The following is a 13,398-nucleotide window of genomic DNA, read 5'->3' as shown; positions in this document are numbered from 1 at the left end:
CACAGGAGGGCAGATCTCACCATTCATCTCCGTTCCCATCTGTTCATCCTTCCGTTGCCCACTAACCTGGCGGGGCTCTGTGGTGGGTTGAACCAAAATACTCTCACACACCAGTGCATTGCAGTTATGTATTCAGTTTTCTATGTTCCTGAATAACACGGGCCGTGGGAAGGGGGAGAGAAACTCTGGAAGAGCTGCCGGGCTGGATACCTGACTCTACTAAGTCCTGGGTTCCTACACTTTACAAAATCATCTTCCTACAGGCAAACCGGCTCCCACAGGGATAGCATGGGTTGCAGGGGTCACAGGGGCTGCAGGGATCACAGGGGTTGCAGGGAGACGTGCAAGGGTAGCAGGGAGACTCGATCTTGACACAACTGCCGAGCCCGTAGGAGTACGTCACGTCCTTCTCATCTACACACGGGGGCAAGCTGAACTCTTTGCAGATGTTCATGTAGCTGTACTTTTTCGATCCCAGGCCGTCGTATCTGTTCTCGCGCTCAGCTGACACGCACACCTTTCCGTCCTTCACTCGCACCTTGACTTGATCGGGTTCAAAGCCACACACGTTCACTGATCCTAAAATGTTACTGCTACAGCAAGAGGAGGCTAGAATTCTATTTGTTGTTCTTCTCAATCTGGAATTTAGGAAAAAGAAAGGGTGGGAGGAAGAAGCTCAGACCATGGAACTCAGACACAGCTTAACAAGCAATATTTTTACCTCTTTTTTTAAAAAAGAAAAACAGCAAAAGTAATAAACACTAGTCATTGTGAAAAGTCAAACTTTACAAAAGCGTGTAGAAGTAAAAAATGAGAGTCCTCCCATGTAAATCACACTCCCTCACAGGTAAACCCCTGTTAACAACAGATGGGTGCTTGGCCTTCCAGATCTTTCTCTTGTATTTATTTTTCATTTTCTTTTTCCTTCAAGTTTTATTGAGATATAATTGACATACAGCACCGTGTGAATTTGAGGTGTACAGAATAATGATTTGACAACATACATCATGAAATGACTATCACGATAAGTTTAGTGAACATCCATCATCTCATATAGATACAAAATTAAATAGAAAAAATTATTTTTTTCTTTGTGATGAGAACTCAGGATTTACTCTTTACTTTCATATATAACCTACAGCACTGTTACTTAATCATGTTGTATATTATATCCCTGGTACTTATTTATCCTGTAACTGGAAGTTTGTACCTTTTGACCACCTTTATCCAATCCCCCCCACCCCATCCCACTGCTCTGATAACCACAAGTCTCATCTCTTTTTCTATGAGTTTGTTTGGTTGGTGGGTTGGGTTTTTCTGAAGTACAATTGACCTATAATACTATGTTAGTTCCTGGTGTACAACATAGTGATTTGACATTTCTATGCATTACAAAATGATCACCACATTCTCTTGCATTTAAATCTCAGCTCCTCCTCTTATTAGTTATGGAACTTTGGGCAGGCTCCTTAAACCTCTTTGTGCCTCAGTTTCCTCATCTGTAAAATTGGGACAATAATAGTAACCCATTTCTAGGAGTTTCATGAGACTTAAATTAGTTAATGAATGAAAAGAATCTATACTAGTGCTTGCCACGTAGTTAGGATGCTAGGCTTTTGTCTGTTGTGTGTTTTTTCTTTTTCTTTCTTTCTTTCTTTTTTTTTTTTCCCCACAGTGTGCCGTGGAAAGTGTTAAGCCATTAGAGGCACTGTTTCATTTGACCCTCACAAGAACCCTGTCATGCAGGTGTAATTGTCACCATTTTGTAGATGGGGAGTTGGTGAAGATGGTGAATGGCAGAGCCTAGATTCAAATCCAGGCTTGTTTAGCCATCAGTCAGACTGAGCTCTTGGCATGAGGACCTCATCAGCCTGGCATCAGCCCTGAATGCTCTGGGCCTGCTCAGGGACCACTTTCTTTCTAATTGCCTGATCCTTCCAAAGACAACCTAATGCTCTGAAATGCTCTTCTTTTTATCCCTTAACATTTTTTTAAAAAATCTGTGTTCTAAGGGCTTCCCTGGTGGCACAGTGGTTGAGAGTCCGCCTGCCGATGCAGGGGACACGGGTTCGTGCCCCGGTCCGGGAAGATCCCACATGCCGCAGAGTGGCCGGGCCCGCGCGTCCGGAGCCTGTGCTCTGCAACGGGAGAGGCCACAACAGTGAGAGGCCCGCGTACCGCAAAAAAAAAAAAAAAAAAAAATCTGTGTTCTAAGACTCACTCCTGGCAAATCTTTTGGCCTCCAAAAGGAGGTATTGGCATGTATGCTTTCTAGAAGCTCTTCTGGTTTGAGGAGTCTGGACTGTGACTGGGTGATTGGTTAGAGATACATTTTTAATTCTTACTTTTTTTGCTGAATTTTTTAATATATTTACTTCTTTTTGTTACTTAAGTTATACAAGTTCATTGTAAAAAACTCAGAAAATACAGATAAGCAAAAAGAGGGAATATTTTTTTAACATACCCTTAAGCCCTGTTGTCTTCTACAGGAGATGGATCTGGGAGCCAGATCTACAAGCCAAAGCTGGCTCCCAGATCTATCTCCTCCTCTTACAATATGAGTCTTGAAGTATAAGTTTGTTGTTTCTGTTTTGTTTTTGTTTTTGCTTAGATTCCCCCTCTTCCTCTATTCGTATCACTCCAGCCCCGTCCCCACTGCAGCAACTGAACAGGGGTCTCACAAATGTGGGTCTTCAGGAAATTGCCCCAAAGTCTTGGCTAGACAAGGTTTCTTCTTCCTTTTGCTTCTAGGCCAGGGGTTATCAGTGGGGATGTGTGGGTTTAGGAGAAATTGCAGGAGCCTCATTTTACTCATCAGATTTAACTCTGAAGTTGCAACCTGACTCCTGCCTGGCGAAGTACCTGTCACCCCACATGCGATTTTCCTTGGTTCTGTGGGGTTCTGGGCAAAGAGAGATGGCCTGCTCTACTAGTTATCACCAGGGAGGAACTTAGTCATAGTAAACAGAGGCAAGTCAGCCTCTTTGGTTGGTGGCAGAAGGCTCTTCGGAATGCTAGGGAAAAGCAGGTGGGCAGTGCCATCTGTCTGCCACTCTGGGCTGTCACCTGTTCTCTCAGCTGAAGCTGAATTTCACCTGAATGTATGACCAAGCTCCTGAACGCGATACTGCCCACAGCAAAGGTGAGGGATATCGCCAGCCATCTTCACAAAGGTATGAATCAGGTTCAGCCGGCTGACGAATAAAGTAATGAGGATGATGAGAATGCCTATCTCTACTCTGAACCAAAGGGAGGCTGGCCTTCCTCTAGTTTCCTTGGAGTACTTTACTTTTTCTCCTAATTTAGACCCCTCCAAAGACCCATTAAGCTCAATTGTTCCTTTCCAACGCATCTTTCCCTCTCTCTTCTTTCTTCTCCTTCTTCCCATTTCCTGCCTTGTCTCTCTCCTCCTGACTTTTGGTTGATACTGAATAAGGGTATCAGAGTGGAGCAGAAGGGAGCAGAGTGGCACGATACAGGTGCATCTGAACACCTGCGGGGCTTGTTCAATTACAGGCGTCTGGGCCCCACCCCCAGACTTTCTGATTCAGCCAGTCTGGGGAGGAGCCAAGAATTTGCATTTCTAACAAGTTCCGGGTGATGCTGGCTGCTGGTCCTGGTCGGAAGATCACTCAGGACCACTAACCAGGTGATTAAGCACAGGGATTCCAGAGTCAGGCAAACCTGGCTTCAGGTCCCAGCTGTCCCATTTCCTGATGATCATGAACGTTGCCCTGACTCTGGTTGATCAATCTATAAGATGGCCATGGTGTTACTAGGATTAAATGAAGGTGAAGTGTTAGGCACTTGGTTTTCACTCAATAAAGGGTAAATTTCTTTAACAGGCTGTACCAGGCTCCGCTTTACACAGACTTCCCTGAAATTCAAGGCTTTAAGCGACCAGGCCCTGAGTCCTGTGTCATTAAACACTAAGGTCAAATAATGGACATGCATTTGGCCTGGATGGGCAGCAACTCCTACTCTTGGCACCCCGAGACCTCTGCATACAAAGAGATTGTGATGAGAGGGGACCAAGGGGCCCAACTCGCTTCCAGCTCTGCAGGGACACAGAGGGAAACAGCGGAACTCTCCTCTCAGCGGGAAAGCCAACCAGCCACCAGCCGTAAAGTAAGTAAAGCCAAAAAGCCCCGGAGTTCCTCTCTGGAGCCAAAAAGCCCCGGAGTTCCTCTCTGGCGGCTCCCAAGGTGTGACTATGCCCTGATCTTTGGGTCAAAGGATGGGGGATGGAAAGATTCCCTGAGGGCTTAAGACCCAGGAAGGCTAAACCACAAAGAATGCAACCCTGAGGGCTAACAGTCACCAGCCTCCCCCAGTGAGAGTGATTCAGTGAAATCTTCATACTCAGAGCGTGAGGGGTAAACAAGAAACCAGAGGGCAGGTTTTTGAAGTTTTCAGAAGATGGTACCCTTTGTGGGGGGCTTTTCAAGGGAACTTCTTGAGCCACAGGCTGCCCACGGATACTTGGATGAGCAGATGGAAGCACAGTCTCAGGATGAGTTTCCAAGCCCAGCAAAGGGCACAGGGCTGAGCCCAGTGCATTCCTAGGCGCAGCTGCAAATCAAGGTTCATGTGCCCGCAAGGACTAAAGCCAGGTGTCAGAGCCACTCTGCCGCGGGGTAATTAGATAATAAACTCATAACGGCAGGATTGAGGAGGGGCTGACTTTGCTTCTGGCACTTGAGTACAGAAGACAGGAAGCCTACGAAGTGTGGAGGTGAGTCAGGTGCAAACTTACAGCAGGCTGGTTGCATGGCTTCTTTTTTTTTTTAACATCTTTATTGGAGTATAATTGCTTTACAATGGTGTGTTAGTTTCTTCTTTATAACAAAGTGAATCAGTTATACATATACATATGTTCCCATATCTCTTCCCTCTTGCGTCTCCCTCCCTCCCACCCTCCCTATCCCACCCCTCCAGGGCATCGAGCTGATCTCCCTGTGCTATGCGGCTGCTTCCCACTAGCTATCTACCTTCTTACAAAGGAAAACCAAATTCAGTCACTCCAGTCTCTCTCAATCAAAAGGAAGGAAGAGTCGGAAAAGGTGAGTGCTTGGGGTGCAAAAGGAAATTTGGGGAGGAAAAAAGAATATCAAAGAAGCTAAAGAAATGAAAGGACTTACTTGGGTTTCTATTAATGAAGATACAGCCAAGGTATCTTTTGAAGCAACTGCTCAGTAAACAATGAAAAGGAATTGGACCTTCTGTACCCAGTCCAAAAACGCAGCACACGCGCGCGTGCATCAATCAAATAACACACACTCAGGAAGGCTCAAATGACTCTTGGGGGGAATTATATGGTTATTCAAAACTTCTTGCCCGTTATTAAAGGAGCACCCAGAGACAGAGCACATAGACTCTCACACAGAAAGACAATTCCAGTGGGGTCATGGCAGCTATAGACCAGGGAATCTTACTTCCCCACTGGGCAAAGAATCTTCTGGATAACACAGCCTGGCATCTGAAAGCACATGTCATAACCTAACCAAACTGCTATCCTTCTCTTTAAGGGGTAAAAGGTCATGTGAATACGATTTCTCCATTCTAAAAGCCTTGGACAAAGTTTCACACCAAAGATTGTTTTTTGAAAAATTGAATCAACATGATATTTCTGGATCTATTTAGTCATGGACTGGGAGCTGAGAGAGAAGAAGAAAGAGGCATTTCACTGAAAAAAATATTAATGTAGGAGTCCTCTGGGATTGGAGCTGGATCAGGGTTTAACATTTTCATCCATATTCAGAAAATTGAATATTTAGGTTTGCAGGTAGTACTAAGCTTTTCAGGTTAGTGAAATGTCAAGCTGTCAGAAATAGAGCATAGGAGTGTTTCCCAAGGTGGTATGAATAAGAAGAAAAGTGGCTGGGGAGAGATGCAAAAGGGCAAGCCTGAGGTCATTTCTGAAATGGACTCTGGATTATCAGTTCAGAGATCCAGGAAGACAACAGCAGATTCATATACTGCCACAAGCAACAGAAAAAAATTAGCAAAAAATCCAAGCATTGTCAGGAAAAGTATGAAAACCAGAGAAAACATTACCTCTTGTAAAAACCACACTGCCAAGAATTAAGCCTGAAATTGTGTCCACTGCAGATCATTGAGACTCCCAGAGTAGGCAGAGGGCGCCCAGGTGGTGAAGAACTCACCTGGAGAGTCTGGAGAATAGGGACAGCCAGGAGACAAAGGCTGAGCAGACTTGGATCAAGGGTATTCGAGTATTCAGAGGCACAGGGAAGTGGACACACCTGCTCACAAGTAACCCTTCATTTAGACCAAGTACTTAAAAAAGAACCCCTGACTCACACTGCATGAAATTTATATAACTTGTTACTCTAAGGAGTACACATTAAAACTGGTTCAAATTGAGTGTAGATGAGTTTATTGCCAATAGTTCCCTCTTAGACTATTGAGGGAGGCCCATTCCTGACCTTTGGTGATTGATGACCTGGACAATAATTGCCCTACTGCCGTTTCCAGGGAAACAACACTGTCACAGTTGTCAAGGGCCTCATTCTCTCTCTCTCTCTCCATCCATCCATCCATCATCTACTTTCTATCTATCTATCATCTATCTGTCTATCTATCTATCTACCTATCTAATCTATTTATCTGTCATCTACTCTATTAATCTATCATTGGGGTAGGAAGGATGTTGTTTAAGGACACAAACTGGCAGTGAGTAGTAAGTCGTGGAGCTCTAATGCATGATATAGTGAATATAGACAACAAATATTGTATTACAATCATTAAAGTGGTTAAGAGACTAGAACTTAATTATTCCAACCACTAAAAAGAAATGATAATTATGTAACACAATAGAGTTTCTAATTATCGCTACAATGGTAATCGTATTACAATATATAAATGTATCAAATTAACATTGCACACCTTAAATTTACACAATGTTATGTGTCACATAGATTTCAATACAAAAGATCATCTATTTGTGTCCTTTTAAAAAATAGTAGCATATTTAGTTTTTCTGCACCTTGCTTTTTTTGCTTAATATGACAATACTTAAAATGCTTCATCAGTCCTTTTTACATTTACATATCATCCCAATGTATGGATGTACCATAATTTATTTAACCAGGGGACAGTGTTTTCAACCATTTTTTTTCATCATAGTAACAGACTAAATGGCATATGTAGACAGAAAAAGAAAGCTTTCTCAGGCAAAAAATAAAATGTGATCAAACCTCCAAAATTTTAAAGTGCACTTAAAATTATCCAATTCTATTAAAACCTTTTCAACTCTATTCTGAAAACTGCAGCTCTCAGTTCTGTAGTTTATTTGCACAATCTTTGCTACAGTTGAAGGGGGAGGCAGACAATAAACCCAATTCCAGATGAATTTTAAGTCATCAAGAGTTGGGGAGTAGGAGAAAGGATTTCCTACAAAACCATATAAATGCCTCTATTGTTCACTTTGCTCCCTTGCTCGTAAAGCCTCTGGCAAACATTAAGGATTTGATCAATTATTATTACTTCTCCCAAAGTCATTTCTGTAAGCCGAAATATACTCAAATCACTTTACTCATAACCAGAAAAAATGTTTATTTTGCTGCTTCCAATAGCTTTTTAATGACACCCCCTGTTTCTTTCTCTCATTAAAGCCACATTATTTATCACGTTGGCACTCCTGCTACAAGCCGAAAACAACCTTGCCAATCGACATCATTACACTGTCTTTTGAGAATCTTACAATTCCCATCATGGGCCCATTTACTCTTCTTTTTTTAAATCTTTGTTAAGTCACCAGAGTCATTATCTTGAACCCATTTCATCTTTGCTCAAGTATCGATTGTCACACTTTCCCCCCCTTTTTCCAACTTAGGAAGCTAATATACCAACTATAAAAATCTTAGGAAGTTCTCTTACTTGGCAAGCTCTCTCTTTTCATCTTCTATGGCTCTAATGGCTTTCCTCTCCAAACTTCTGAGAGACGGGCGAAGACAGTAAAGCTTGGCATCACACAGGCAACATGGGTAGAAATCACACAGGCCGCAGGACTGTGATCGCTTTGAGTAGCACAGGCAGTACGGGTATGGGTGCAAGTCACAGCAGCAATATGGGTGCATGTATAAGTCACACAGGCATCGTGTGCTGAGTTCGTCAATGCATTTCAACTGCCTTAGTTCTCTGTCCACCTTCTTTATGTCCCTTCTAACACTGTCCAGAAGACAACTCAGTGCAGCCATTACAGTCACACCTTATTGTTCTGTGAGTACCTTTGAGAAATGGCACTCGGGGGAGAAAAATTCTTCTAAGCTCTTCTCAGAAGTTTCTTTTAAAAAGAAATGAGGCACACATGATTCACTTACTTTAAAGCTTGGGTTCTATGACCTCACCACCCTCTAAGAATGTCATAGTCTTTTGGTTACCATGAGAACTGTGCACAGTCATGGTCTCCAGAGACCCTCCTTGGAGTTACAAAGCCGCTCTCAGAACCATATAAGATTTCATTCACCTTGAGTTGGGATGGGGCCCCCAAGTAATCACAGCTCTTTGGGGTTTATTGGGCTAAATTGAAATGTTCTTGACTTGTGTGTGTCCTGTGGACTAGCCACAACTATGAAGATCTTGGTGGTGGGGCTGGGCGGATGGAAGGAGCTGCCTGGCCCCTTGCTTTATGCCCTTCTCGCTCTAGCCTTGACATCTAGCCTTGCCCCTATACTACAGGATTCATTCTGTCCCCTTTTCCCTTTATAGGTGGAATGTAAAGAGCTCTCCCATGGTTCTCCTTACCAAGCCATCCTCAAGTCAGCCTTTGTCCTTGACCTTCTGAGCCCCAAGTCTCTGAGTCCTGCCTATTCTTTATAAGCTGGCATCCTGGCTGTCCTGGAGCCTCAGTTCTCCAGTGATTGGGGTCCTGCTCTTAAGCTGTCATCTCTCAGTGCTCAGGGTCCTGTCCTCAATCACCACCTCCCAACAATTACACCTCTGGTCTTATGTCCAAGCCGCCAGATGACTTATTCCCAAGTGCTTCCCAAGTGTTGGTCCTTGATACTCATAGCCAACTGCCTGAAGTTGCTTGAAGCCAAATGTCTGAAAGCCGCGCTTGGGCCAGTTTTCTGTGCTCTCAACTGGATCAACAGGCTGGACCTGGGGCTCAGCCTCAGCCTTGGCTCGGGTACTTTGCTCCTCTGGGCCTTTCCCCTCAAACTGCTCTCTGCCTCTCGAATCCCCTTCTAGTGGACTAAGGCATAGGGTACTTGAGGACAAGTGGTTGGGTGTGACACTGGAGAGGGAGACAAGGGCCAGGTTTAAAGGGACTTGTGGCCTGCTAAAGAGTTTTAACTTTATTTTGAGCACAAGGAAGGATCACTGGTTTTCGTTTCTGATGAGAGAAGTTGAAAGGTAGTCCAGCAGCCACATGGAAGGTGCAGTTCAAGGGGAAAACAGTAGCAGTGTCTTCTGCTGGAAGGCAAGAGACAGCCAAATTCTGGACTGGGGACCATGGTCATAGGAGTGGCAAGAAGGAAGCCAATGGGCTCTCCTCCCCGCCACATCCACTCAGGCCCCACCCAATCCACTCCCCATGTTTTAGCTGGAGTGAGCTTGATATATAAATCTGCTACCCCTCAACCCTACTCGCCCCGCAAGGTCTTCAGAGTCTTTTCTGTCCTCTTAGAAGAAGGTCCAGCACGCTTACAAGGTGCTGAACATAGGCCTCTGCCTGCCTCTCCTCTCCTCTCTCATCACTGTTCCTGTAATTCTTTATACTTGAGCCACGAAGGCTTCCTTGAAGTTTCTCTCATTCCACCTCTTTCTGGACTTGTGCGCACACTGGTCTGTCTGCTTAGAGATTGAACTCCCCACCCCACCCCTTGATCTAGTTGACTCCTAAGGTGTTCTTTAGCTCTTCTTTTAAACGTCCTTCCTTCGAGGCTTCCCTGTCCCCCAGACTAAACGTTTGCTCAGCACTCTGCATATTTCTTTCGCAACACCATTTGTCTGTTTCCCCAACTAGACAGTAAGCTCCATGAGGGCAGGGACCTATTTTTGTTCACCATTAGATACCCAACACAATGTCTGGCACAGAGTAGGAGTTTAAAATTGATTCACTGAATGACCAAATGAGTAAATTAAACAGAATTTAGTGACCAGAATGAGGATGGAGTGAGAGAGGTGTCAGTAATGACTCGTAGGTTTCTAACTAGGCAGAATCATGGTGCCATTGACTGAGATAAGAAACACAGGAAGAATAGTAATTTTGGAGGACATGCTGAGCTTGAGGTGCTAGTGACAACTTTAAGGTAGAAATGTGGAGTAGCTTGTGGCTAAGAGGGTCTGGGACTTGAGAGAAAGCCGGGCCAGAGATATCAATTCAGGAGCCACAATTCCATAAAGAGTTTGGCAAGGGGCCTTCCCTAGTGACGCAGTGGTTAAGAATCTGCCTGCCAATGCAGGGGACACAGGTTCGAGCCCTGGTCTGGGAAGATCCCACATGCCACGGAGCAACTAAGCCCATGTGCCACAACTACTGAGCCTGCGCTCTAGAGCCCGCGAGCCACAACTACGGAGCCTGTGTGCCACAACTACTGAAGCCCTTGCATCTAGAGCCCGTGCTCCGCAACAGGAGAAGCCACCACAATGAGAAGCCCGTGCACCGCAACAATGAGTAGCCTCTGCTCGCTGCAACTAGAGCCTGCACGCAGCAGCGAAAACCCAATGCAGCCAAAAATAAATTTAAAAAAATAAAAAGTGGGCAAGATCCCTCAGGAGGAGGAATAGATTGAAAAAAGAAGAGGGCTGAAGCAGACTCCTGAGGAACAATGATAAGAAATGAGAGAATTAAAGGAGCTCGTGATAGTCTCATAGAAGGAATAATCAGAGAGGTAAGAGCCCCTTATGCTGAAGTCCCCTGTGTATCACTAGATCAAGCCCAGCACGCCCCAGCCTTGACCTAGGGATCCCTTTTCTGGGCAGATGAAGTATTTTAGTAAAGAAAACAGATTTCTCTGAAGATACTAAAATGGAAGGCTGGAGCCTGAGTCACAAGGGATGAGTTAAAAAACAAAGGGGAATAATACTCCTGTGTGGACAAATGCTGAAGTCTTTCAAGAGTGATTCCATCCAATTCTGAAGGTAGACTGTGTTCATAGGAATATGGCCTGAGGGTTCATTGTGGGAGTTGTACAGATTTCTCTAGTTCCAAGTGATGGACTTCTGAACTCTTATATCACCATGAATTCCGTCCCTTAGCAAATGTCAGCAAAGGTTAAAACAAGCAACCTCTCAGTTTTAGATTCTTAAATATACAGGTTCAGGAATTTAAGTACACACACATCTATATTATACGTGGCCCATTATGAAGGTAGTTACAGCCTTATTTTCACTAGGATTCTCCCATGATCCCATCCTCCTAGTAATTTCACTCTTTATCATGAAGCATATTCTTGACATCATTTCAAATGACTTAAAGGTAGTGGCGCCTGTAAAGATCAGATGGAAATATGATCCATTCATGTTAGAAGGACAATGTAGAATTCATCAGAATAAGCAGAAACCCACAGGAATGATCTAGAGTCACAGTCCCCTGAAGCATAAACACAAGGAGCTTCCATGGGCTCTAAAGTGGAGATGAGGGCCTTTCCTTACATAGGACAATGTCTGCGGAAGTTCCCATCCACCTTGGCTGGATAGAACCGCCTATGGGATGGAGGGCAGGCCTTGGCAACTTCCCAGGCTGGGCAAAGTGGATGCTTGGTCCCCAGTACTGGTGGAACTATGGGCCCAAAAAGGTCTCCTCTCTCTCTTCCACCACGTGGACAGCTATGGGTCAAGTCATTTACTAGGCCAATGTTACAAAAATACTCCTCTAGTAGTTATTGAATCGGTGCTTAAACATCAAGTTCAAAGTCATACACAGAATATGTCTTCAACTATGTTAACAAGAATCCATAGGAGGAGAAAAACAGCCTCAAAAATTAACTGTGATGGTTTCTCAGTAGTGGAATTATAGATCAGTTTAAAAATTCTCTTTTCTAGACTTTTCTGTGATTTCTTAGTTTCTCCAATGAGGATATCACTAATTTTCTAATGAAACAATTATTTATTTTCTTTATTTTATTTTTGGCTGCATTGGGTCTTCATTGCTGTGCGTGGGCTTTCTCTAGTTGTGGTGAACGGGAGCTACCCTTCATTGCGGTGCGCAGGCTTCTCACCACGGTGGCTTCTGTTGTTGCGGAGCACAGGCTCAGTAGTTGTGGCTCGCGGGCTTAGTTGCACCGCGGCATGTGGGATCTTCCTGGACCAGGGCTCGAAACCGTGTCCCTTGCATTGACAGGCGGATTCTTAACCACTGTGCCACCAGGGAAGCCCATAATGAAACAATTTTTTTTTTTGATAGTGTGCTGTCTGTCACACTATCAGCTTTGCGCTGAATTGCTAAGCCCACCTCTGGCCTCTGCCTCTGTAATCCGGGTGGGCTCCAGGGCCATCTCTCTACAGGTCCTCCACTGAGGAAGTCTTCCTGTAATGGACATCTAGTGCTTTTCTTACCTATCATCTATGGCACCCTCTTTCAATAAAATAACTATCTTCCCTCCAACCCCGCCCTCTGCCATTAGGTTCTATCAATAAAGTTGCCCAGTAAAGGGGCAGACACGTAACCAAAGCTGGCCAACCTGACTCTCTTCTGGAAATGTGACCTTTCACAGAGAGGCTGGAGATGGTTGGAGCTGATGCATGCGGACAGTGGACCCTGAAGAGACTACACCTTAGTTACTGCCTTGTTCTGTTGTTTTCAGATTGGCTCTTTGGCTTTCCTTTGAGTCTCCGAACTCCTCCATATCCTTCCAATGAATTCCTCCTTCTCTTCAGTTACCCCGGCAGGTTCAGTTTCTTGTAACTAAAGAGCACAGCCAAGATGACAGCCTGTCCCCCTGGACCTGTCCGGGAGGACCACCCCCGGATGAACACGTAGGTCAGCCTTTGCTCCGGTGGACGTTGTCCAGTGATAGTCCAGCTCCTCCCTCGTAACCCAGAACGAGCTGCATCAGCTCCGCCACCAGTCCTGAAACCCTGTAGGTACAGGGCAACGGTGATGACTCAAACTAGGGCAAGTGTCTGGAAACACCCAAGAAGGCCCATCCATGGACACTCTCCCTGGGGCAAGAGAGACTTCCCTGGGGTTATATCTCAGAACTTTAGCTTTGGAAAATCCAAGTCGTCCATACCATTTCCTACTCGGCAGGGAATCTCTGCTCAAGCACCCCAGGCAGATAAGAATGGAAGAGCTGGGGACTTGTACATGTGACAGAGTACTCCCTCACTGGGTTAGGATGACCAGGGCTCCTATGGCCAACCATAGTGGTTCATATCATTTATCTCCCTCTTCCTCCCACCTCCACAAGGAGCTTTAACAAATATCTT

At 44.8% G+C, this 13,398-nt stretch overlaps 1 protein-coding gene across 1 annotated transcript; it reads right to left on the bottom strand.

Moving 5' to 3' along the window:
* Window positions 1–241: 241 nt before the first annotated feature.
* ODF1 (outer dense fiber of sperm tails 1) lies at window positions 242–8,219 on the bottom strand. The gene is made up of 2 exons (XM_060035224.1): window positions 7,900–8,219; window positions 242–638 (listed from the first exon to the last, which is right to left on the bottom strand). Exons 1-2 carry the CDS (start codon window positions 8,217–8,219, stop codon window positions 242–244), a joined length of 717 nt encoding a protein of 238 aa, XP_059891207.1.
* Window positions 8,220–13,398: the final 5,179 nt, after the last annotated feature.

Source organism: Delphinus delphis, chromosome 17, assembly GCF_949987515.2.
Source record: "Delphinus delphis chromosome 17, mDelDel1.2, whole genome shotgun sequence".
Lineage (NCBI taxonomy): Eukaryota > Metazoa > Chordata > Mammalia > Artiodactyla > Delphinidae > Delphinus > Delphinus delphis.
The sequence above is the reverse complement of the archived record's forward strand: the minus strand, read 5'-3'. Positions and strand labels throughout refer to the sequence as shown.

Excerpts from the sequence above, each read along its gene's own strand:
- ODF1 (XM_060035224.1), bottom strand. The coding sequence starts at position 8,219 with ATGGCTGCACTGAGTTGTCTTCTGGACAGTGTTAGAAGGGACATAAAG. Across the intron at positions 639-7,899 it reads GAAAAGAGAGAGCTTGCCAA|ATTGAGAAGAACAACAAATA; the intron begins GTAAGAGAACTT and ends CCTAAATTCCAG.